This window comes from Cephus cinctus, unplaced genomic scaffold (assembly GCF_000341935.2).
Source record: "Cephus cinctus unplaced genomic scaffold, Ccin1 Ccin1_scaffold0629, whole genome shotgun sequence".
NCBI classification, from domain to species: Eukaryota; Metazoa; Arthropoda; class Insecta; order Hymenoptera; family Cephidae; genus Cephus; species Cephus cinctus.
The window spans coordinates 451,999-477,190 of NW_014333270.1; the positions used below are offsets into that span (position 1 = coordinate 451,999).

At 41.5% G+C, this 25,192-nt stretch overlaps 4 protein-coding genes across 6 annotated transcripts; 1 reads left to right on the top strand and 3 right to left on the bottom strand.

Moving 5' to 3' along the window:
• The first annotated feature begins 161 nt into the window (after positions 1-161).
• LOC107269315 lies at positions 162-2,995 on the top strand. 2 transcript variants are annotated; one of them, XM_015743023.2, is made up of 9 exons: positions 162-647; positions 706-811; positions 890-984; positions 1,054-1,173; positions 1,388-1,705; positions 1,773-1,936; positions 2,002-2,160; positions 2,534-2,698; positions 2,796-2,995. In XM_015743023.2, exons 1-9 carry the CDS (start codon positions 466-468, stop codon positions 2,948-2,950), a joined length of 1,464 nt encoding a protein of 487 aa, XP_015598509.2. In that variant the 5' UTR covers positions 162-465; the 3' UTR covers positions 2,951-2,995. The 2 variants fall into 2 exon arrangements, with proteins under 2 accessions (XP_015598509.2, XP_024942357.1); XM_025086589.1 differs by having other exon boundaries at positions 167-647; positions 1,054-1,164; positions 2,534-2,995.
• Positions 2,996-3,001: 6 nt separating this feature from the next.
• On the bottom strand, positions 3,002-6,032 carry LOC107269314 (glycine--tRNA ligase). Its single transcript, XM_015743022.2, has 4 exons — positions 5,618-6,032; positions 3,683-5,366; positions 3,424-3,611; positions 3,002-3,342 (listed from the first exon to the last, which is right to left on the bottom strand). The coding sequence occupies exons 1-4, from the start codon at positions 5,861-5,863 to the stop codon at positions 3,232-3,234; spliced, it is 2,229 nt and encodes a 742-aa protein (XP_015598508.1). The 5' UTR covers positions 5,864-6,032; the 3' UTR covers positions 3,002-3,231.
• A 1,165-nt stretch (positions 6,033-7,197) lies between these two features.
• LOC107269308 lies at positions 7,198-21,881 on the bottom strand. 2 transcript variants are annotated; one of them, XM_015743010.2, is made up of 7 exons: positions 20,991-21,881; positions 19,969-20,517; positions 12,988-19,404; positions 12,465-12,839; positions 10,915-12,408; positions 10,547-10,828; positions 7,198-10,468 (listed from the first exon to the last, which is right to left on the bottom strand). In XM_015743010.2, exons 2-6 carry the CDS (start codon positions 20,357-20,359, stop codon positions 10,572-10,574), a joined length of 8,934 nt encoding a protein of 2,977 aa, XP_015598496.1. In that variant the 5' UTR covers positions 20,360-20,517; positions 20,991-21,881; the 3' UTR covers positions 7,198-10,468; positions 10,547-10,571. The 2 variants fall into 2 exon arrangements, with proteins under 2 accessions (XP_015598496.1, XP_024942356.1); XM_025086588.1 differs by having other exon boundaries at positions 7,681-10,828.
• A 368-nt stretch (positions 21,882-22,249) lies between these two features.
• LOC107269310 (transcription elongation factor 1 homolog) lies at positions 22,250-23,071 on the bottom strand. Its single transcript, XM_015743011.2, has 2 exons — positions 22,652-23,071; positions 22,250-22,579 (listed from the first exon to the last, which is right to left on the bottom strand). Exons 1-2 carry the CDS (start codon positions 22,765-22,767, stop codon positions 22,447-22,449), a joined length of 249 nt encoding a protein of 82 aa, XP_015598497.1. The 5' UTR covers positions 22,768-23,071; the 3' UTR covers positions 22,250-22,446.
• Between the last annotated feature and the right edge of the window lie 2,121 nt (positions 23,072-25,192).

Here is a 25,192-nt window from a genome sequence, read left to right on the forward strand (position 1 = left end):
AACCCCGAGACACATCTCTTGGCTGGTGGTCGAAAAAATACTTACAAATTTATAAGGCACGTTTAATTAAGCATTCGTGTTCCACTCCGTTGCAGGGTTCAACTTTCAAAGTTTCCACTCACGTCACAGAGTGACTCGTTGAGCATACATTCGGTACGTTTTAAACTGTAAAAGCTTCCCACAGTTGATAGGACATGCGATTGTGTACGTATGACACAATCGTGCCGGTGTTTAACCTCCGACTAATAACAGGGCAATTCGTCTTCTGGCCTTTTAATGTGCCGTACATTCCGGCGCAGATGATAACAGAACACATGTAAGCCGATAACTTTTTTACAGTCTTGACAAGTTTAGGGCGCAGTTAACGGTCCTTTCTTGAGATCGCGCCCTTAACAGGTATTGCATTATACTCCCATCTATCATATTGGCCCTGCTGCCATTTCTAAGAGACGAGCGAACAATCGAATGTTTCTGGTGCGAGCTCGAGATTTTCATGTTTGCGCAAAATTCAATACCTACATCTTTTTCAATTATTCCTTGAAAATGACTGCTCGGACGTTGTGTTTGTTCGAAAATTCGAAGGAGAACAATAAGACATTCAATTCTATGATAGACTGTACGGTTCACGATTTGATCGAACTTCCCAGGTAAGGTAACGCTAGAAACGAATAATCGAAGGGGTTATGAAATATGATTTTTGAACAGAACCTGGAGTACCAATCTACCCAGAAGACACTGGCAAATCAGAACAAATCATGCAAAGATTCTTTTCCCTGAATCGATGCCAAATATGGTCTTATCTACCAGAGAGGTTAGAAAACAATACGATGGAGTAAAGTCACTTATCCACCCTTTCAGAATGAGAAATTAAATATTTTAATCGCTCCAGGCTCGTTTCTATTGGTACTTGTACTCGTCGATGTCGAAGCATCAGCTCTCTTATCAAAGGACCCTGAACTCCGTCTTTTTGAAGGCACTAAACAAGTAAAAGGATCCGCTCAGCTCCTCTTTCCTATTGGCAGTTCGTAAATCGCAAACTTCTCTTTAGCGTAGAATATTACGGAAGAGAATATTATTCTCAGAAATAACGATCTCAAGAGAACTGTTACGAGCCGACGCCTTCGACGAATCGAGCAGAAGGTTCATGATAAATCAGCTAGAAAGGTGCCTTCGGTAAACCATTTTACACATTCTCTTCTCGTAAGCGCAATAACAATAATTACAAATCATCGGCAGAAATGCTTTCGAACGTACGAGCTAGTTAAACGTTAATGATTAAGCGTTGGCATTAAAAAAAGAAAATTACATACGGGTATCTATCTACTCACTCATTCACAGTTCCTCACTATAACCTGTATGCTCATTCGCCTGATGAATTTCGTTGCAGCCAGCAGACCAATTTGAAATCTTTGTGTCTGGAGGATCTGAGACTTAAAAGAATCGAGGGAGTCCGACTGCTATTGTCGCTTGTAAATTCGAGTAAAACTATGAGAAGTTTATATTGCTGGAAAATCTTCGAGACGAACGTCGGTCCCTTGCGCATTGCGAGTACGCATCCTTCGGGCTCGAAAACCTGCAGAGATATTATTGGGGGGAAGTCAAATTGGTTCAAAGCGATAAGCTCCTTCGAGAAACTGACCACCCTGTCGTTGAACTACGCCTACCTGGCTACGCCGACCGGAGACTTGCTTATCGGTTTGGCAAAGTAGATTATTTATTTTTAGCTGTCGTTAAGTCAGCAGAACGCATCCATTACTTTATCGTAACGACAGAAAACTTGGCTCGCAATGGCAGTGGTTGCAATTACTCTGTCCCGAGGATGAAATTCCGGTAATGGCTGATCCTAACGAGATTGTGAGGGTATCCGCAATGCCTGATGTCGCTTGGAGAGAAACTCGACTCTGGGCTCCCGCTCTTAAAGTTCAATACGTTTTCAGTACGATCGAAATTCAACCAATAAGGATTTCAAGACTGGTCATCACATTTCTGTTTTACTTTTAGTTGACATTCCGAAATATGATATGCACAAGAGATTTTACACTGAAGCTACACCGATCCATACGTTTGCTTTAAGTACGGGTACCATTATATGTTCCAAGCAACCTTGGCATTTGGATTGTACGATAAAAACCATTTGCAAGTGGTACCCTAAAACTTTGGGTAATATGTAGTTGTAATTGATTATCTTTAATTGCCCTCTGGAGTTGATGCAATTTGCCCGAATACAGTAAGAACAGTAACTCGAAGAAAGTCCAGCGTGCTAATTGGATAAGATGACGTTTTAAATAGTGCCATGATAAATTACCGTATGAGGATAGTGTTCACTTATTTGTTAAAATTTAATAACATGGACATCAAATCGTATTTTCCGTTATCAAAATTTTTTTCTTCAAACTCTACTGTTTCTATCGTGTCTGAAGTGTAACCCTGTGTGGGTGCAACTCTGCACCAAATTCCATTTCATGATTGTAGAAAGATTTGCCAATTGAAAGCGCGAAAATAGAAAATGCAATTTTAACATTAACCGTTGCAGTTCATTTGTACCTGCAATTATGGCATCATCGAGAAAGATTGGACACTCAACTAAAGAAATTGTTTCCTAGCTTACCACGAATGGAAATTTTCGAATTTGTCGGTGAAATTCAAACTCTCAGAACCCTCTGCGCGATGTGCTGTCAGATACGTGAAAAGAAATGCAGTAAGTTTTATTTTTATTAGTAAATTACAATTGATCCAGCCAGTTACTGCGAGCAGAAGCCTTAAAATGATATTCCCTTGCAAATATGTTATATTAGGCGTGAATCGCGTGAGTATACAATTGCAAGAAGCCATAGGTGTAAAAGTGGACCAAGAAAAGTGGGAAAAGAGCATTGAATGTCTTTTATGCTGCTTCAGAGAAGATTTCGTTCGGATGAACGTACGGTTTGAGGTTAGCCGTTATCCTTGCTAATGTATTAAAAAAAAAAAAAATTATAATTGGAAGGAGCTAGAACGATAAGAATACTGGAGGATAAAATAGTAAAATTGTATTTATCTTCCTGTAAGTTGTCGATGAGTTTGAGCGTCCGTAAGGAAACACCAAAGTAAAAAAAGCAGATGTTTCGGTAGACCCTTGACAAAAACACTATGTGATTCGCAATACGATAATGGTAATCGAATTACTGTAGTGCAATTCTCTATTATCGTATAATGCCATTTCAATAATGATCTCCAATTGCGTATAATATTGAGCTATGCTCTCGCGGTTTCTTGCTGTTCAAATTTCGGATACTTTATCTCTACTTCTGCCCATGTGGTTTTACCGTAAGAAAGATCTCTAACGACGCCAGGAAGCTCATTCAACTGAAATCACGCAAAGATAAGAGACAATTAAAAATTGGTAATACTTGCTTAAAATATAATATGGCATCCGAACAAACTTACACTTATTCTAACTTGGCCCATACTGTCCCTTTCTCTAAGTGTGGCACTGTGGGGCGTTTTTAATGTATCGAAGTCAATAGTAATTCCGAAAGGAATAGCTATCTCATCCGTACGCGCATATCGTCGTCCAATGCTGCCTGAAGAATCGTCCACTTTGTGGGAAACGTCCACTCTGGTGAGATCTTGTGCTGCAAAAAGTTGTATAGTGAAAGAAACCGATGCGTCGAGAATATTGAGAGAAAAACAATCATTTACTTACACAATTTCTTAACGAAAGGTATAAATTCAGTATTTCCGCTGAGCGGCAAAACAGAACATTTCAAAGGCGCCACGACGGACGGTAAACTCAAGTATGTCCGTTGCTCGTCTCCTTCCCTCATCTTAAAGTTATGCTCGAAAATGGCGTACATAATGCGACCTATACCAAAGGAGGGTTCAATAACGGATGGCGTTATTTCTTCAACGTGAAGAGTTTTCTGATAACGTTTTATGATAATCATGTCTTTCGCAATTTTGACTGAACGACCATCGGGCAGTGACAAATTGTACTCTCCGTTAACAATCAATTGCGTCTCTAGATTCTCGATTTCAGTTTTATCCAACACAGCGAGAGTGTCAAGGACTGCCTTGGCTTCCTTCTTGAAAACTTTGCCGATGACGCCCTTGTTTGGAACAGCTTCAGTGACGTCGACGACTTTTGGTTCAGCCAGCTTCTTCTCTGCTGCTAATTTAACCCCAGTGGCCTTTGTGTGCTGTGTCAAATCGTAGGCTGATCTGTCAGCACAGCCAACACACTCGATCCAACCGTACGAGGTCAGACATTCCGCGTCCCAACAGTCGCAGGCGTAATGAGCCATTTCGTTACTCATGTGCTGACGGAAACGTAACTTTATTGGATCGATCCCGACCTTCAACAGAAAGTGTTGAATCTTGGCCATGAAATATCCCAAGGTCTCGTTAGCCACAAGACCCGCGCTAACAGCGTCACCGATTTTCATGTACTCTGCTCCTTTTCCGTCCATTTGATTGCAAGCCGAGTACAAAAGTAGCATCGTGTTCCGAATCGAGTTGAATTTCTGATGTTTCTTGTTGCTTGGATCGCAGAAATGTTCGATTTCGGCCATTGTAAATTCTCTTACGCGGATCAGACCAGACCTTGGAGAGATTTCGTTTCTGAAGGCATTTCCGATTTGAGCAGCTGCAAATGGCAACTTGCCTTGATTGAATTCCAACAGTCTTTTGAAATTCACAAAGATACCCTGAGCTGTTTCTGGTCTGAGAAATCCCTTTGTGAGACCAGATGGACCAATTTGAGTTCCAAACATTAAATTAAATTCTATAGGCTCTGTGAGATCGTTTCCGGATATCGGTGATTTCATGTTGAACCTTGACATGATTGCAGCCATATTGTCCTTTGTCATACCATCCAGTTTTATGATGATGTCTGTACATTCAGCGCGAGTAGTTTCATCAGTTCTCTTATCCGCAGCTACTTTTTCCAAGTGTGCTTTAATCAAATGATCTAAACGGAAGCATTCCCCATTCTTCACATCCTTTACCATTAAATCAGCAAATCTGTCGACATGGCCGGATGCTTTTAGAACTGGCTCCGGTGTCAAAATCGAACAGTCCACTTCTAGCATTTGTTCTTCCAATACAAAAAAGTTCCGCCAAGCACTCAATAAGTTTGCTTTGAGGGAACAGCCCATAGGACCAAAATCGTACTGCCCAGTGATTCCACCATAAATGGCAAAAGACTGATCTAAGAAGAATCTACGTTTGAGAAGATCCTCCATCTTTGATCTATCAAAATTGGCTGCGTCAGGAATAAGAGATAATTCTTTATCTTCCAATAATTTTTTCCGTGACTTGAGTTCTGCAACAGCTTTTTTGACATCCAATTCTGGTGCCCCATCGCTCTTCAGCTGACGCACCAGATCACCCTTAAAACACATTATAACATACAATAAGCAATTAATTTCTTAGAATATTATTTATCAAAGATTCGACCTGGTAGCATACATATGTATAAAGAGCGGAAATTGATGTATTAATTAGCTAAATAAGATTAACTTTAACTGGCTCTATCAACATGGATTCACAGTTTCATTGAAGTGCTTCACATGCTTAGATTATAAAATTTGCACCAGGATATACCAAACAAATGAACCACCATATGGTCTAATACAAATACCTGTTCCTTAACTTTTGCTCTAAATGGCGCCAAGGCCTCCTCGATCTTTGGGTCGCTCATAACGAGAGAGAAATGTAATTTCACTTTTCTATGCTGCTTCTTCGAACCCCAGTTGGAATCGCCGTATAACCTCACGTTCGCTCCGCACTCTCTGACGACTTTCCGATCGTAGAGCGTATGGCTGTGACAGAAACGACTAGCCGCAAGCTTGCATGCGAATCGAAGACTGTACAAAAAAATCTGCATTCGTGAAAACCCACAATTCTCCTAATATCACAAAAATGGGAGGCACTAAAGTAAAACCGTGGTAAAACCACATTGAACCACATATAATGAACGAGACTTTCGCGGTGAAAGGAAAGGTCGGGGCACTGTAATCTCTCGATACGTCACTGCGATTCGACATGAACTCACGTCAGGCTGCGTCAGGTTCACATGTGCCAGCAATAAAATATTTATATCTAGAAACGCACGCGAAAATAAATAATAAGTATGTTTTTATTACCTATACGTACTGCACTTTTTATAAAGTGCAGATTCTCATTAATTACTTAAAAATATCATCCAGTAAAAATGTGCACTTTTTGAAAAGTGCAAAAAGTGTAAGTAACGAGACAGACCGAATGATGCAGGATTGCATATCGTCGAATACATCATTTGAAAATATTTATGTTTTTTATTTAGATGAACGCTGGTCGTTGAATGTATTATTCGATTCGAAAAAATAAACTGCTTCTGATAGTATAACTCTTGCCGAACAAATCGTTGTGACGTAAATTTGTAATTCAGTGTTACTAGGTATACGTATGTCCCGAAATTTACTGCCACTACTGCGACCATCGCTGTGTCCTTAGGGTGCTGTCCTATGTATAAAAGACAGAACGAGAATGACGGAATCGAAAAAATAATTTCGTGAGGGTTGACAAATCATCTTCGTTCGGAAAATGTCAAACGATGCACGGGTTCCCCACGTAGAAGAAAAAACGGAAATGCGGAAAGTGTTAAAATCAATTTTCGTTAATTAAAATCAATAATAAGAACACATATTGTTAGAAAAATCATTAAATATTAATTATCTATAAGATTGCATAGATTGAAATGCAAAGATTTGGAATTCGTAAAATTCATCAAAGTTTTAAGGTTAGAATGTCAGCCCGTTTTCTAAAAAATATGGTACATGGGGAACCCGGGCATTCTTTGACATTTTCGGAACGAAGACGATTGGTCAATCACCAACAAACTATTTTTCGGATTCCGTCGTTCTTGTTTTGTCTTCTATACATGGGACAGCCAGCACCCTTTCATCTGAATATGTATATCTGAGGTAGATGTACGTAATTTCATAATAATTTGTCAGTATAAAATTCAGAACACACCTTAAGTACTAGCCTAAGTGTTTAATAAACGAACGACGACATTGATATTACTTACCGAAAATCAGTAATATAAAATAATATAACCTCTCCAGCATAAATAGAGAGTAAGTGAAAGAGTGACAGAGAGAGAGAGAGAGAGAGAGAGAGAGAGAGAGAGACAGAGACAGAGAGCATCGATAGGCGAAAGCATTCATAGAACTTTAATTTAATTTTATAATTTTATTTCTCATACACCGTAGCACGGTTTATAGAAAAATTACAATCGAAGAATTATAACTTAGTAAAAATTCCCATAGCGCTATAATATGTATTCCCATTTAACAATCAATTTACTAATTATAACTTTTCAATAAACCCAGCACTAAGTGCTACAACGTGTTACATTGTACACAGAATCAAGACAAAAGTCAAAAACTGATGAACAAGTCAACACGATTTTTCTGATAGACGCGTTAAAACATCTGGGAATTCAGAACGCTTACATAATTAGTTCTCTGATTTCGTAAAGATTCCCCGTGATCGGACCATTTAATTACAATCCTACGACTTTGACATTGAAATGACGATTTATTACACTAAGCATTTACATGCGTAGATTTCTCTCTTACTAATGCAATAGGGGAGAGTAAGTGTGAAAGAAAAAACGAGGGAAAGATGGAGGGGAGGGGGAGAGAGAGAATAAACGTCTTAGAAACGAAAATGTTTTTTTGATTTTACGATATAATGATATAATATACGATATTGAAACAATATTCATCGGTGTAAACAATTTATTTTACATAAGGGCGATATTCCGACATTAAAAAGCAATTATTGATAATCTATAATAATAAATAAAGTATGAAACGTAAATAATGGATATTTACAGATATGTAAATGGCGGAGAAAAGAAAATTACAAGAATAAGAAGGTCGCAACAGGTAGATGAGGGAAGGAAGAATGACCGAGGGGTGCCGAACGGTTGAGAGGGGAGGGGGGGGGGTTGAAAGAGAAAAAGATACTTTCGTAAAAGATGTGTAGCTCGCGCGTCACGATGGATTCTGTCGTTTGTCCGTAAATGCCATGGAGATGACACGTCTCTCTTTATATCGTTATTTATTATCATCATCGAAACATCCCAATCGTCACTTAATACCTGTACACTTAAAAGCTAAAAAATCTTATTCGTCACAACGAAGACGAGACGAACTGACAAAAGGAGTTCGACTACTCCAATTTGCGAACAATCAACAGAGACGCAATCCTAGATGAATGCGACGTTATCGAGTGTATCAGAGCATGTATACTATACATATGCGTACGTATGTATTTATATGCTCATACACATGCTATGACATAGTACATACATCCAGCGTGAGTGCTCACTGCATTATAATAATTGGACTATGATAGCTTAGGTAGGGAAGTGCCGGGATAACTTTCAATGCGGACGTGAAACTCAGATAGAAAAATTTATTTAAAAAACCTTGTGCCCATGATTTTCTCTTATTTTGTTCACGGAATTTCTTCTAAAAGCACGAAAATAACTAGTACACTCGAATGAACGAGTGATACGAGCACGACGAGCCCGAGATAATCATGAAGCGGCTATTTAATATATTTCATTTCATCTCCATCTTTTTATCTGTCTTTTGCATTGCGCATATCTTGCAACTCGATCTCGTCGCTCGACCATCCGATCAGACAAATTCAGCTACAGGATGGCTACCCCGATAAGGATGACATAACAACGAAAAAAAATATGCGAGCACAAGAGACCACGACAGAATATCACAGTGGTGAGCTTGCAGAGCCGCACTGGAGTATGTCAAAGCCCTCCCTAGAATTTTCATTACCTACGTCCTCAAGATAGTTATTAATTTGTAGGACACACTCCTCTAGTTAACAACAATCCTACATTGCTACCGTAAGATTACCTATCCTTAAGAAAAAACCGTAACGTTATCTAGTAATACGTAGTCATATACATACACTTGCTAAGGATGCTGCGTGAACTTGTGTCTACTGGCTGCTAAATGTTTCGAGAATGAATACTGTACGTATAATGCTCGTGAAAAGTAAATGACGATGCGCTAGAAATAATTTTATTGCGATTCGATTTCATAATGATGCGAACGATATTTTAACGTGATTTTTATGGTATCTGTGGATTGTATCTTTTCTCGTATCTCCTTGACTGGACCAAAGTCTACAGTTTCTTAGAATCTCTTTTCTTTCCTATATAAAAGTATACGTAAGAGTCATGTATATACGATTCAACGGATAATGACGCTAATGTCAAGTAGAAAATGGAAGAAGATAAAGAAAATCAACGTCTGACAACTAATCTACATATACTACGTGAGACCGAAAGAGAATGAAAATAATTACACAAAAAAATATGTATACTCGTACAAAGATATTCCTAATGGGAGTAAGAAAAGCATCTCTAAGGATATGTTTGCTGTGGCGATATACCATTTAAAAAAAAGAAGTAAATAAAGAGGCGGAAATTACGAAAAAATAAAAAAAATTTCGACAAAATAATAATAATAAAAAGAGGATAATCGTACCGTGTTTCACATATCCACAAACATTAATATCACCGGAGAAGAAAAGGATTTTCATTTAATATCAATTGCACGTAGTTGGCAAACATCCATTACTGTTCCCGTGCTTCGCCTCCAGTGTGTAAGCGTTGGATAATTGATCAATTAATTTCCGGATATCCGCCGCATTCATTTCAATTGATCTATTTTCGCATCCGATCGGAAAATATTTTTTGCGGTGAGATTGGCGTAGTCTACATCTCACCCTGTACCGTTATAAATATACACAGATCGTTCGAATTTTGAAACTATATAACATATTATACGACGACTTTTTCCTCTTGATATCTACAAAACATGTACAAGAATGACATTGCACATTGTGTTCGTGTTTGTGTGTGTTATGATGGTAAGAACGTAACGCTTATTTCCCGCTTGCTGCTCCTCCAATGGCGAGATTCACTCCTCGTTTAATATTCTAATAAACTCAACAATTAAGATTTAGATAAATGATCTTGCTAAGACATCATGGTAAAAACTTAAACAAGAAGTGTGTGTGTGTGTGTGTGTGTGTGTGTGTTATATATTCGAGTGGATAGAAAACTAATAGACACTCTTAAAAACGAATATAAAAATCTTTCGCGAGTATTCTTAAACTTTTGACTTCTCGTTCCGTATCTAGCTCTACCAGATCAAAAGTAAGGAGGGAATCACACCTTTGGAAAGATTGGAACTATATTAATTATCAATGAAAATGAACGCACCGTACTTCTTAAAGCGACTCTACTGTTTAGACGAGAATGATTATCCCTTGCATGAATCGTGATGATCCCTGATAAATATCGCTAAATCGTTTGACAGATCCGAAGACGAAGCTCCGAAGATGCATTAACATGGACCAGTGACAAAGATTGACGTGTAGCATAGTCTCGCAGTCTGTCGTGCTTCTGAAATTGAATCGCTAGCAGCAAGATTTCTAATGCGTCCATTCGCCTCTCGTAAATATAATGAAAATGATCGTTTACCATCTTGAACGCATCGTGAGTCTGTTTACTGAGGTGGCTGCGGTTCACTGGGCATGTTAGGATTGGGATAGGGCGGCAAGAAACTGTAATTAGGATAAGGCGGCGGCGGAGGGTGCGGAAACGGAGGATAATAATTCGGAGGGTGGGTAGAGGGTGGTGGCGGAGCATAGGCTCTATGCATGTAGGGATCCGCTGCAGGAGGAGGACCGTGGAAGGCCGAATACATTCGAGCGTACTCCGTGTTGTAGGTTGGTCCTCCATACGCCGGATAACCAGGGGCTCCTACGTCACACATATCACATACGACATCACTTAGATTGTCTTCTACCTCTTGATAGCTGACGTAGAGGGAAAATAGTTGTACTCACCACCTGGTGGATAAGCCGCAGAGGAGCCAGGTGTTGGTGAATAATGCTGCGCATACGGATCATAAGGTGCTGGGGGATAGGGCCCAGGGTACCGAGTGTTTGTGGGATGACTGAACGCAGTCGGAACGTGGGTGGTCTCGTCCCTGGACGACGTCGTCGTAGTCGTCGTCGTGGTCGTCTCGGTGCTCTTGGACTCGGTCGTCTCGATTGCCGTTTTGGCAGTAGAGCCAGAACTTTGTGAAAATATACTGGGCGTGATACTAGTGATTGTCCCTTCATCCAATGGCTTTCGCGTCTCAGATTGTGACTTGGTCGCCTCCAGTGGAAGTCTGGGATTCGCCGAGTGAGGGGGAACACTTGGGAAATATGTCCCGTAAGGATTGGACAACGATCGTGATCGAGGATCCGCATAATCGTAATACCTAGGATACTGGGCGTAAGGATAACCCTGGGGCACTGCCTGCGGCACGGCCTGAGAAACGCTTTGGGATACAACAGCTTGGGACAAGCCCTGTGAAAGAGTGTGTACCATACTCTGCGTTGCATTCTGAGAAAGACCCTGAGAGAGAGCTTGATCATCTGCTTGTTTCGAACCTTCCCGAACGTTTAACTCTGTTACTTTAACAGACGTCGTACTTGTTCCAGCGGACACGGAAGCAATGGAGATGACACATGAGTCTGCGTTATTCTTTGTTGTATCCATCCTCTGAACGATCGAAGGAGGTGCCGGTGGCAGTGGCGGTGGGGGTGGGGGTGGCGGTGGCGGTGGCGGTGGCAGAGGCGGAGGCGGCTCTTCTATAATAATATCATCATTAGGACTATCGGTTTCATTCTTTTGACTGGGGAAAACTTGTCCATAATCCGTCAAAGGGTCTGTTTTGGTCGATTCCTTGCTACTGTCACCCGCTAATGTTTGTTGATCAGGTTCTTGGACCATTTCGGGTTCTGGCTGATTGCGTTGAGCCTGGGCGCTTTGAGTATTGGGATCAGCTGAATCCGAAGAGAAACTATGAGTTCTGTTGTCAGCAGCTTTCTGGGCCGCGTTGTCCGCCAAATCGGTGTTCGAGGATCGACTCATATTAGACGGACTGTACTCTGTATTAGAACTAACTTCTGCCACAACATCCTCTAACCTCACCTCCTCCACTCTCTGCTCCGTTCTCAATTGACCATCCGAGGAATTGGAATTTTCTCCGATAGACGAATTATCCACCGGTTCTTGTTTTACCTTAGGTAATCTTGATAGAGACACTTGATTAGTCAAAGTCACTTGACTCAGATAAGGTTTTGCAGCCGCAGTGGCTACTGGTTTCGGCCTCCTAGCCATTTCCTTATCGGCGAATGGTCTGTAACCTGCACTTCCGGGCCTATTTAAAGGTCGACCACTGCCGTGTGTACTCGACGATGACTTTGGTATTATGGATATTGCTGAGTTATTCCTCAATGGGAAACCAACTTCCGGTTTGGAGTTCCTTTGCGTTATTGAAGACAATCCTGTGTAATAAAATATCATTAATACGCTTTATTCTAAATCTTAAGTAATTAATCACCTTTTTTAGGCTCCTCTTCGCGTTTTTGCTGATTGATTTTCAGGGCAGTTCTTATGGCTATAATCTTGCCAGACTCAAGCTGCATATAAATTCCTTTTGGGCTTTTGAGAACCATTACTCTTTGACCAGCTTTAAGAACGATGCTACCCTTGTCTGGCGAATTAGTTGGAATGACAACGTCCAGGGGTAATGTCATTTCCTGAGCACTCATGCCCTGTCGCTGCCACACTTCTGCCGGTATCCACCTACTCCCGGTAACACCACGTGCTCCCAAGCCTTCAGCTCCACGTTGTTGCATGGGTCTGACAGAAGCTACGGGCTTCGGGGTGGTGGCACTTTCTCCACCTCTTATGGCCCTTATTTGAAGTCCACCGGCTAAAATTCAAATGAGTTTCAATCAATATAAGTATCACGTGTCTTTGTCCATCTACAATTAAACTGATGGTAGCGTGCTTCGCACATCACCAGTCTCAAGATTGTATACAAACCAAATTGTTGAACATTATAACGAATTTAGACTTACCTCTAGTTGCCGTATTTCCAGGTACATAGTTATAACTGGGCCTGGAACAATTAGCAGCCATTTTCTCGAGTTCGTATCCACGACGCGCCAACCGCTTTTCAGCCTGACTCAATTTCTTGTCCTTTCGATCGACCAGAAGACTCTCGTGATGAAACGGCTGTTTAGTCAAGAGGGACGAGTGCCGCTCCAATACGCAATGCATCACTTCATCGGTATAGCTGTCCTTTGACTGCGAAAAATCTTGGACCTGACTGTCCTCCTCCCAATCCCAGGAAAGAGTCGTTGCTTCCTTTAAAGACAGATGAGCATCAGGATTGCACTGATCGACAACGCGATCCGCCATTCCTTGCTTGCTGATTTGTCGATCGTAGATCTTCCTCTCGAGACAATTGTCAGTAACCAATCGATACACGAAGCACGGTTTCTGCTGGCCGTATCTATAGACCCTACAGACGGCCTGAGTGTCGTGACAAGGATTCCAGGACGCGTCGAAAACGATAGCGCGATTTGCTCCTACGAGATTGATACCCAGAGAGCCAGCGCGAGTCGAGACAAGGAAGAGATGAATTTTTGGATTATTGTTGAACTCATTAATAAGTTTCTCTCGTTCCAATGCGCTGGTACTCCCATCCAATCTGTAATAATTTATGTTCTTCACCCAAGCGTCGGTTTGACCATCAGGATACTTGAGACTGTTCCTCGCAAGAAAGTCTTCTATTAGATTCAAGGTGAAAAGCGATTGGGAAAAGGCCAATACTCTGTCGCCCAATCGAATAGCTTCCTCCAGAATGCAGAAGAAAAGAGTCATCTTCGCAGATGCGTCAATCAGTCCGGGAACGTAGCCCTTCATCAATTCCGTCGCCCAATCATACGGTATTCCCGGATCTTCCTTGCCGCCTGGAGAGCTCTTACAGTCCTTTTCCTCATCCTTCGCAAGGATCTCATCGTCCGACTTGTCCTCCTTCTCCTTATCCAAGGATTCCTCCTTCTCGCGTTCCTCTTCCTTGATGCCTTCTGCATTCTGACCCAAACGAGAAGTCCCAGCATGACATGCGTTCACAATGCCATGAACATTTCTTGACAATGGCGCGGCTGAATTTTGACGATTTAAATCTGCTGTGTTGTAACCAGTACTGCTAGTCGACATATTGTTCTGTGCCACAGGTTGACTTTGCACGCCGACACTAGCCGTCGCTTCCTTATTACTCTTTTCAAAATTGCTTTGATTCTGCACGTGACCACTGGTCCCGCTTGATTGCGGAGTCTTCGATTCGTTTGGTCTTGAATTCATATCTTCGCTTTGATTACCCTGATAATCGTAAGACTGAAAATAATTATTTTGATAACGATTCACGCTAGACTCTCTGTAGTAAGTATCGTTGCATTGATCATGACGAAATGTTTGTGAATAATTCCTCTGCCAATAAGGATCATCAGGTCCCTTGAATTGTCCCACGGAATTCTGATGACTCACGTCAGAGGAGTAATTTGGCAAGACCGAGTTCTGAGGAGCCTGTTGTTGATTCGTAGAATAATTTGGAGTTGAATTATTCGACGAAGCTCCTCCTGTTCGTTCCGATGAATATTCGTGGGGTGTATTACCAGCCGATGTGTAATTCTGTTGCGCTGGCTGACCTTCGCTGGATCGCGAGAACATCTGATCGTTTTGACTGAGATTTTGATTCGATCCTTGTTGATTCGAAGAATAGCCACGCGATTGACCTTGAGATATTGAATTCTGACCCTGCTGATTGGTAGTGTATCTATGAGATGAAGCTTGCGGAGTGGTGGGTTGAGTTTGCTGTCCAGTTGGGTAACCAACATGATTCTGGTTACCCGATGTCGGCGTCTGACTTTGATGTGACGAAGAATACGTAGGCGCAGAATTCTGTGAATTTGGTGTCTGCACCAAATGATTCGAGGGATATCCATGAATAGAATTTTGGGCCGTTGATGGAGCAGTTACCTGCTGCTGCTGCTGCTGCTGCTGCTGCTGCTGCTGGTGCTGATCCGTCGTGGTATAACCGTGACTCTGATTCTGGTTGGTTGGATTTGATGTAGATTGTAGATTCGTAGGTGGTCCTTGAGGAGCTCCGGAATATCCACGGATTTGATTTGTTGTGACCGGAGGTTGATTCGACTGATTCGACATAAATGCATGAGTGTGATTTTGCGACAGAGAACCGGCAGCACTCTGCTGACTCGTTGGATAGCCAAGCGATGGCGTTTGCGGTGGAGGATTTTGTGTCACTTGACTGGATGCATAACCGTGAGGTTCATTGTGCATGGTTGGAACGTTTTGCCCGGATTGAGAGGATGGATAAGGATGAGTGGGATTTTGCATAGAGGCACTAGACCCCTGCTGATTCGGTGAGAAGCCACGATTTTGATTCTGAGTCGGTGGATTCTGATTTTGCTGATTTTGGAGATAGCCACCTGTCGGTTGATTCTGGCTTGATATATTCTGATTTGGTCCAGAACCGGTATATGTCATTCCCGAATTCGGTGCAGACTGTCCATCCGACCTTGGATACAGCTGATTACCTTGACCCGCGACCGGTGTGTAACTCTGACTGGGCTGATTAGACGCCGTATAAGAAGGATAATCTGATATAGGTAAACTAGAAGTTTGACTCGGCAATTGATTTTGATAGGATTGCGTCTGATTTGTCACTTGGCTGTAGTTGGATCCTTGATTCAAGCTTGAGGCGTAGCTTCGACTTTGATCCTGATAAGGATACGACTGCCGAGCATATATACCTGCTGGTGTCTCATAAGTACCGCTTATATTCTGATCAGGTCGAAAATCATTGCTGCTGGATGGACCTGCAGGATATCTCTGGGAATGATTACCAGACTGATCATTGCTCGGAAGATAACTCTGGGATGGATTTGCGTACGCGGATGCGGCACTGTATCCTGGAGTCTGCGGATACGACTGGAACAATTGATTCCCATATCTCTGTTGTCCTTGATGATTACTGTAAAACTCATTGTACTCATTATGAGTGGCATCGGTTCTGTAATAATTATTCTGATCATTTGCACGGTACGCTTGATATCCATGAGGATTATAAGGACCTTGAGGAACGGAATTAGAATATCCCGAATTAGACACTGGCATGGGATAATTAGGATAAACTCCGGTTTTCTGATTAGCGTGAACATTATCCCCCTCGACGTTATCGTTACTCGATGACGATGACGAATTTGGTTGCACACTGGCAGCTGGCTTATTTTTTATGGTAGGGTTAGATTTCTTTCCTTTCTTTGGTTCTCCTCTTGTCTGTCGCGCTTTATTACGTTTTGCACCAGGTACAGGTTTCTCACCCATAGTTTCCTCCAAGTCCAGATCGTCCTCTTCGTTGGCCTGGCGCTTACGTAGAAAATGATACAAGATATCAGGATGATTCCAGATCTTACAGCACACAGCAAATGCCTTGAGTGGATTTGGCACCGCGCGCGTCTTTACCACCTGATTCATAAATGTGTCGTAGAGTTTTCGTTGATGAGGTGTCATTCTCACAAGCAAAATATACTCCTCCTTTCGTGGCAGCGACACTTGCAATACCGAATGTGATCTTCGCTGTACAAAGCCTTCAAGAAGTGCGTGCAGCACATGAGCACGATATCTCATGAGTCTAATGTCCTGCGGCGTGGAGTCGATACACTGTCCATTTTGAATTGGTCTCTCGAACATGTTACAAAATTCGCTCTTAGTACCCAGATAATTGGGTCGCACAAAATCCACCATGCACCAATATTCGAGAAGATTATTCTGAAGTGGATAACCAGTAAGGACGATCCGGCGCTTAGTACGCATTTGTTTCAAAGCAAGACTGATACTGGCGTGGGAATTCTTGATACGGTGTCCTTCGTCGCAAATTACTAGATCCGGGCCAGGACTGACCAGGGCACCATGCATCTCGTCCAACAATCCTTTGTTTTTGTCTTCTTCCTCGACGTCCACAGTGTCCTTGAAAGGCTGACCTCGTTTCCTCTTTGCTTTATTCGGTTTTTTCAGAGACAACTGCCTGTACAATTCGTATCCAATTAGCAGTACCCCGCCGCCCTTCTGCCAGTCCTGAATAACTCTGGCTCTAGCTGACATTGTCTTGTGAGAATCGTTTAGAATGTGCAAACGAAAGTGTCGTGGTCTCACTTCCATTCCTATTGGTGCATCCACGCTAAAGGGAGTCTTAACTCTGTCGACGTCCTTCTTGTCTTCCGAAGTCTCTTCTTTAGTCATTGTTGTGACTTGTTCCTTTTTCACTGGATCTTCCGGCTCTTTCTTAATGTTCATTTCGGAAATTTGGCCTCCTTCTTTCTTCACTTCCGCTGGCTCGGATTCCGATTTTGTCGTAAAATTTGAAAATGTCTGCGCTGCTGGTGAACTTTCATAAGACCGATACATCTGTGCTGTAGGATGATTATCCAATCCGGCATACATTGAAGTCGGAGCGCGGTTCTCCATATCCGAATAAATCGATCCCTGTCCACGATTATCCATTGTAGGATACGCCGGATTCAAAATATGGCTGTCCATTCTGAAGTTGGGAGTAGCGGCGACATTGATTCCCGTTTGCACAGAGCGACTATCCATATCTGGTTTTATCAATTCAAAATTCCCCGTCGTATTAGTACTAGGGGCATACATAGCATTCTGCGACATGTCGCCATGATAATTCTGAATCATATTATGATTATTTGGATTACCAATAGGTTTGTTCGTCATAGTCTCTTGCATATACTGATGGTGGTTAGACACCATATTCTGCATATCATAACTTTGATGAGAAAATGAATTTTCCGACAACATATTGGCCGGTTGCTGGCCACTATCTGGTCCGATGCGGTGAGCTGATTCTGTACTGATAGGTCTTGACATATTCGACACATCGCTTCCGGTCTCTTCTTTCATTTCTTGCTTGTTCTCGGTACCCGGCTCCAATTTAACATTCACTTTGTTCTCCGTCCTCTCCAAGGAGGGATCTTCGTACGGTAACCACATATTAAATTCTGCTAACCAATTCTGCAGAGTGTTGATCGGCATAATGCAAAGAACTGTTTTGGCAGTTGTGCATCGAAAAAAAATGTCGCAAAAGCTGGCAACTTGAAGTGTTTTTCCGAGGCCCATGCTGTGCGCTAAAATACAGCCAAAACCAGAACTGGTCTTATATCTCTCGATACTCTCAACAATATTATCATAGAGAAATCGGATTCCGCCGATTTGATGAGGTTTTATAATGCGCGCAACCTGCGGCGCGAGGAATACATCCGGCTCTGTATCAGGATGGCCAACGTTGATTAAAACTCGACCATGCTCGTCCGGAATGTTGTACCGATCATTGGTATGCATCCCTGAATTCGATGGATCGTCCTCCGTATCGGTTTCCTCTCCGCCACTCGGATCGCTCAGAACAATGCAGTCGTCATCGGAACTCTCGCTGGAGCTGGATATCGTTACCACATCCTTACCCTTTGCCGATTTTTGGGATTTGGGAATACCCGAGACCTTGCGCATCGTGTGAATTTGTTTCTCGCGAAGAGCTTCGTCAGCTTCTGCGTCCGTACCCTCGGAGTCCGAATAATATTCCGATCTATCCATAGGCTCTTTTTTGGGGACCACCGGTGAGATACTAACGGATGGCGTCATCATTCGGATCCTCTGTTGAAGCATATGTGGACCCGTGGAACGATTCTGTACTCGAGAAATTGAGGTCTGCGCAGGTTGATAACCTCCACGACCTTTTTGCCAGCGCATGGCATCCATTTGTCTCCTCTGCAGCTGGCCTGATTGAACTGCAATATTGCTTTGCATGCCGGAGCCAGAGCCTGCGCCGGAATTCACTTTGAGCAGAACCGTACTTGGCAGACGAACTTGGGACGACGTCGAGGAGGGGAAAGAGGAGGAGGACGAGGATGAGGACGAGGGCGAAATCGTGGTCCCTGCTTGATTCTGCTTGCCTTGCAAGAGACTTATCACGCGAGTTTGAGTCTTGTTATTTTGTCGGTTGATGGCTATCTGTCGTTGCACTTCGCGAATTATTCTTTGCTGTTCCTGAACACGACGGAGACGTTCCATTTCCTGTCTCTGCGCTGCCAGCGTAGCCTCGTCGAGTTGTGTTTCATCCATGACTTCACGGATGTTTCGTCGCATGTTAGAGAGTTTCTTCTCGGCTTTTGTCTCGCAGTCGCCCGAATCATAGCCATCTTCTTTCTTCTGCTTTTTCTTTGCCGGATCCGAATTCTCTGAATCGGCGCGTCTCTTATTTCCTTCTGCGTTATCATCACCGCCCGACTGACTATCCGTCTTCTCATTTTCGTTGTCCTCGCAATCCTCACCTTCCATTTCCTTGGAGATCGGTTTTCCCAGGAGATCCGCTTCCGTTACCTCTTGACCTTCGATTGGAGCTCCTTCACAGAGTATGATTGTAAATTTAATACAAAAAAAAAAAAAAAAAAAGAGAGAAACAAGCATAAACTGTTCAGTCGGCTCCGAAATCTCTAAAACGTTTTATAGCCGGTTATCAACGGATAGCTACTCTCGATACCGTAAGACATACCCTTTCTCTCAAAGTTATTGTGAAATAATCCGAAAGGAAACAAGAAACCGGCAATTAATAATGGATACCCGGATATTGACGAGGAATTAATCATTCTCATCCAAAACAAATTGCGTTCGATGACAAGAGATTCTTATTTCACTCATAGTTATAAATCATTAATTAATAATTGTGAAGTATGTTGCCATTTAAATGAAACTAGCCATCTTGCATCTTGCAGTTTTCAAATCAATTGCAAACCACTTTAGTTTAGCTGATAGAGAAGGAACGAGTCAACGAATTCACTTTTATAATTAAGGACAAGTTATTGATTTCCTGAGACTTCCGTATTACCTACATTGTTGTGGAAGAAAGCCGACTAATGCTACACAAGTATGAATTTATCCTATTCTTCAAATTAACAATTGATACGAACCTTCCAGTGGCAGTGTATCCAAAATATTAACAGTTTCTACGTCGTCATCCTGCGGTGACGGTGCTTGTTGCCTCTCTGTCTCCATTCTTACGCCTATCTGAGTATCGATAGTGTCATCCAGATCCATGTCGTCACCCGATCCTTCAGTGTGAATTTCTTCAATTTCGTCCACTAATAAAGAATCATTTTTCTTTTCATGTTCAAGTTCAGAGGCATCACCGCTCGATTCCTCAGAGCTCTCATTTTCCTCTATGACCGTTCGGGATTCAGCTTCATCGCCATTCATTTTAGAAGGAGTATCGAAGATCCTTTGATTTTTATCAGAAGAATTTACACGCTCTATCGTGACGTCTCCAATTCGTGTTAGAAAGCTATCCAAGCCACTAGACATCTTGTGTATGTTTCATTCATGTGTGATCCGACTCTATGAATTGCAACAGAAGAGCATAGAACAATTCTAGTGTGCAAAATGCAGGTAGAATTATATTTCCATCGGCACTTGCACCATGCCTTTGAACGAGCCATTCATAACGCAAATATAGGCCTGTCCTGAAAAAAAAGAGAATTTCTTTTAAATATAGGTAAGAGAATATTAAAAAAAATTATATATTTCATAAAAATAAAAACGGAACAAAGAAAACTTACCATAAAACGAGCCAAGATACTTGATTGATCTTAGCAAATGTGTGTTATATGATTATGGTATTAAATAAGCCAAATATAGTTATTTGAAACTTGACAGTGATAACAGAAAGTCAGTAAGCGCAATGGTAAATTTGTTTGGTGCTAGTAAAGAGCATATCTGTACCAGTACCGCAATATATGTTTGAAGAACATAAAAATATTACAGCTGAGTTTGAAACTCGGATCAAGCTTCTGTCCAGGCATTAAAGACTCGTAGCAGACAAAGAAATTCTATGGTTTCATACGTGAAACAGAAATGAGGTCCATGAATAATAAAAATGGCAGGGATTAACTAAATGCACTAAAGCGAAATGCACAAGATAACGTAATATACTCACCAGCAATTCAAAATATCCTTTGAACACCAAATGAAAACAATGGAGAATCCCGCCTGACGAGGAAGGACACGAACGTCTTTTTTGAAACAAGAAATATACTAATACGTGGCAGGAGAGAGATATACTCGGCACTGTAAGCGACAGTCAATAATAAAGAGAAAGTTTTTGTGCCGCTAGATTTTGGGGTTAGGATAATCGTAGTCACCCTCGTGTACGTAGGGACGCGCAAAAGGTGTCAGCGACCCGCTTGTAATATCCCGAAAACGAGGTTTCCGTGGTTTCGAGATGGGAGCTGTCAAACAGGGAGTGTAAGCCAACTCGGTTCCGAACGTTTGTTATTCCCGGAGGTCGTCTGATTGGCGAACGCACCAGGAAATCACATTCCCCGACAGAAATGTACAATGCGATGCGACCCGGCGTTAAACAGGCTATATTGAGCACGAGGTGGCACCTTAATTAGTCATTAATTGCGGATAAAAAATAATGACACACACACTTGATGGACGCCATAGCGTCGTTGTTCGCCGCGACGATCGCGGAGGCACCGACGCCCGATTATTTTGGCGAACCAGCGGGTTCCCGGTACGACAAACGTCCTAAGAAATTCATACTACTTTTGTTTATACCGCAGTATACGACGACACGGTGAAATCTGTGAGCAGCATCAATTTTACGTTCGTGCACACGCGTCGTTCCTTCTCGCTTGTCGCGGCATTTTTTTCCACCAACTTTTTCCACCGAGTGTACGACACTCGGCTCGCCCGCCATTTTGTCAACATCCAACGCACTTCCGTTTGCAACAGGGTAGAATATTGTTAGGAATGATTGTCTCTTTTATTAGTATTCAATTCGTTTCAGTACTTGAAAGAAAAATGACGAAATTCACAATGGATCGCTTGGATCAAAGTCCATGACCATGTCAATCATCAATGAAAGTAGACATGCAGGTGTCTAAGTAGATACAATGTTCAAGAGTAAATATTACCTATTAAGAGGACTTAATCTTTTTTTGTCATTTTATGTGCCAAGAATAGATTGACAGGGAGCCAATTAACGATTGGTCCCATTAAGTTTATTGTGTCCATTTTTCAAATGTATACAATTTCATTTCAATTTCTAAATATAATTTACTCATGTCATAATTGATCTTTCATGCTAATCAAGTCGTTGGAAGCATGAAAATATACAACCGCAAGATACTTATAGAACTTAATAATTAAGCACTGCTCCATACGTTCCCTTAAATTTAGCCATTTGCTGTATAAAGTTATATTCTTTACAAAACCATGTCTATACACTTGCGGAATAGTCTCACCACTTGAATTGTTTTAAGCAGTTTCCACATACATAGTTTAAAATGATTTAAATATCTATATTTTATACATAGTAATATAAGTCTGTCCATTGCAATAATACATGTCAAAAGCCTCTTAGAATATGGAAATTAATGATTATATTAATTAGCACTTTCGCAGGCATCAATCCAATCATTGTACACATCCAAAGGTTCGGATAACAGGTTTATAGTCGTCTGAAAGTCTTCTAAACACACTCTACACGTAATTCGTGCAGTATTTCTTGACTTGTCCCTGAAAAATATAAATAAAAATTAACAGTCTCAAGTCATATAATATAAACGGCGCGAATTTGATTATACTCACATCTTAACCTCGCAGGATTTTTCGTGATTGCAAAAAGGGCAATTAAACTGCGTATCCAAAGGTTCTATAGCCTTTCTTTTGCTTGGAGGCTTTCTCTTACTTTTTCTTCTTCCCATTTTTCAATAACAAAATTTTTTATTTTATCACTGCGTAAAACCACTATATACCAGTCCTTACGGATTACCATTGACGTTTTTAAATTTACTAAAGGAGTCAAGTGAAATAAGAATTTTTTCTGATTTTTACGATTTAGGTACAACGTTCGATCTACTAGCAGAGATGAGTAGGGAAATGCACAACGGTACAACGCTGCGATGTTCCTTATGTTTCAACCAGAGATGAGTAGGGAGATTGCCAATGGGCCTGTTTTTGGCAGAGATGAGTGGGGAGATGCACAACTCTCCGGTTTTAGGCGATACCAAAAGCATGGCGCTAAATCGTAGCGGCGAGTCCAGGAGTAGGATTTCGTGATCATCGCCTCTGTCGATGTTACAGATTTCGAGTAGCCGCGCGGGTCATGATCATCGTTCCAACCGATATTGCAGTCAGCGAAAATGAATGGATTGGTCGGTGGTGAGGATCAAGTTGCCGCCCATCACAAACCGTTCTTGACAAGCGGGCGGAACAGCAAAGTCTTCCGTCTAACCGAACCCTAAACGTTTGTATGGACGTAATGCGCAAACAAATGTGTATATTCAAATAAATTTGAAAGTTATAATAAATGCATAGAAATATTGGTTTTCACTCTTTACCTCTTATCATGCTGAAAATGAACATTAAACAATGAATGGCGAAATTCGTTGGTAAATGAAACGACCAAGAACAGTTCAAACAGAAATTTTGAAATATCATAGATAAATATCTATAATAAATTTAATTTAGTATTAAACGAGCATCGTAGCTGAGTCAATAATCTGTCAAGGTTCCTCTCTTTTAACCTTTTTAGGTTGCCCAAAGTTTATTTTATTCTCTTTTGTTCGTCCACGTGGAGAAGGGTGGCGCAAAAGTTCTTAACTGGAGTGCATCTTCATATTATTCTGCTTATATGTAAAGTAAGCGAAACGATAATAGTAAGCAGTTGAATAAACGATGAAATTCTAGAAATACAACTTCCGAAAAAAGTAAAAGAAACATGTGTATCTGGCGCCTGGCTAGAGCACCCGGTTACGAATCGGGAGGTCTATAGTTCGAGACCCCTCTATGGAGAGCACTTTCTTCTTTATAACTCCTTTTTACTCATTTTTTATAACTTTGAAATTTATTTGAATATACACATTTGTTTGCGCATTACGTCCATACGTATCTGGCGCCTGGCTAGAGCACCCGGTTACGAATCGGGAGGTCTATAGTTCGAGACCCCTCTATGGAGAGCACTTTCTTCTTTATAACTCCTTTTTACTCATTTTTTATAACTTTGAAATTTATTTGAATATACACATTTGTTAGCGCATTACGTCCATACAAATGTTTAAGGCCTTTACACACAAAACGACGTAACGACTTAACGCGTAAGCGTAAGGAAAACATTCAATCAGAATCTAGTACTGTTCCCTCCACTTTTCTCCGTAAGACGTAAGCCGTAGTGCCGAAAAATATCGTAAGGATGGAATCGTTACGGCTTACTTCTTACGGACAACCAATCACAAACCTTCGCGCGTTCTCGTTTAAAAGAACATTGTGTACACGTGAGACGAGTGGCTTTGATGTGCTTTGATATTGAATAAAACCAGCAATGAGTGATCATAAGCAATATTGTTCAACAATGTATTGTAATAAAAAAAATTATAGTATGTACAATGACGACACTTTGATAAAAATGTGCAATTCTTTCTTGAGTGTGATTGGCCGTAGCTTACTCCTTACGCGTGTGGTGTGCGATGGTGCTTACTGATTACAGCTTACGGTTGCGTCTTAAGTCGTTACATCGTTTTGTGTGTGTAGGCTTTTAGTAGCTTACTCCTTACGCGTGTTGAATAAAACCAGCAATGAGTGATCATAAGCAATATTGTTCAACAATGTATTGTAATAAAAAAAATTATAGTATGTACAATGACGACACTTTGATAAAAATGTGCAATTCTTTCTTGAGTGTGATTGGCCGTAGCTTACTCCTTACGCGTGTGGTGTGCGATGGTGCTTACTGATTACAGCTTACGGTTACGTCTTAAGTCATTACATCGTTTTGTGTGTGAAGGCCTTTAGGGTTCGGTTCAGTTCAGTTGGATGGAAGACCTTGCTGCCCCGCCTGTTTTCAAAAACGGTTTGTGAGGGGCGGCAACTTTATCCCCACCTCCGAGCAATCCATTCATTTCGCTGACTGCAATATCAGCTAGAACGATGATCATGATCCGCGCGGCTACGCGAAATCTGTAACATCGACAAAGGCGATGATCACGAAATCCTACTCCCGGACTCGCCGCTAAGATTTAGCGCCATGTTTTTGGTATCGCCTAAAACCGGAGCGTTGTGCATCTCCCCACTCATCACTGTTTTCGGTGGTCTCAATTTTACTCTGGTTTCGGCGCGCCTTCTTAGCGGAGG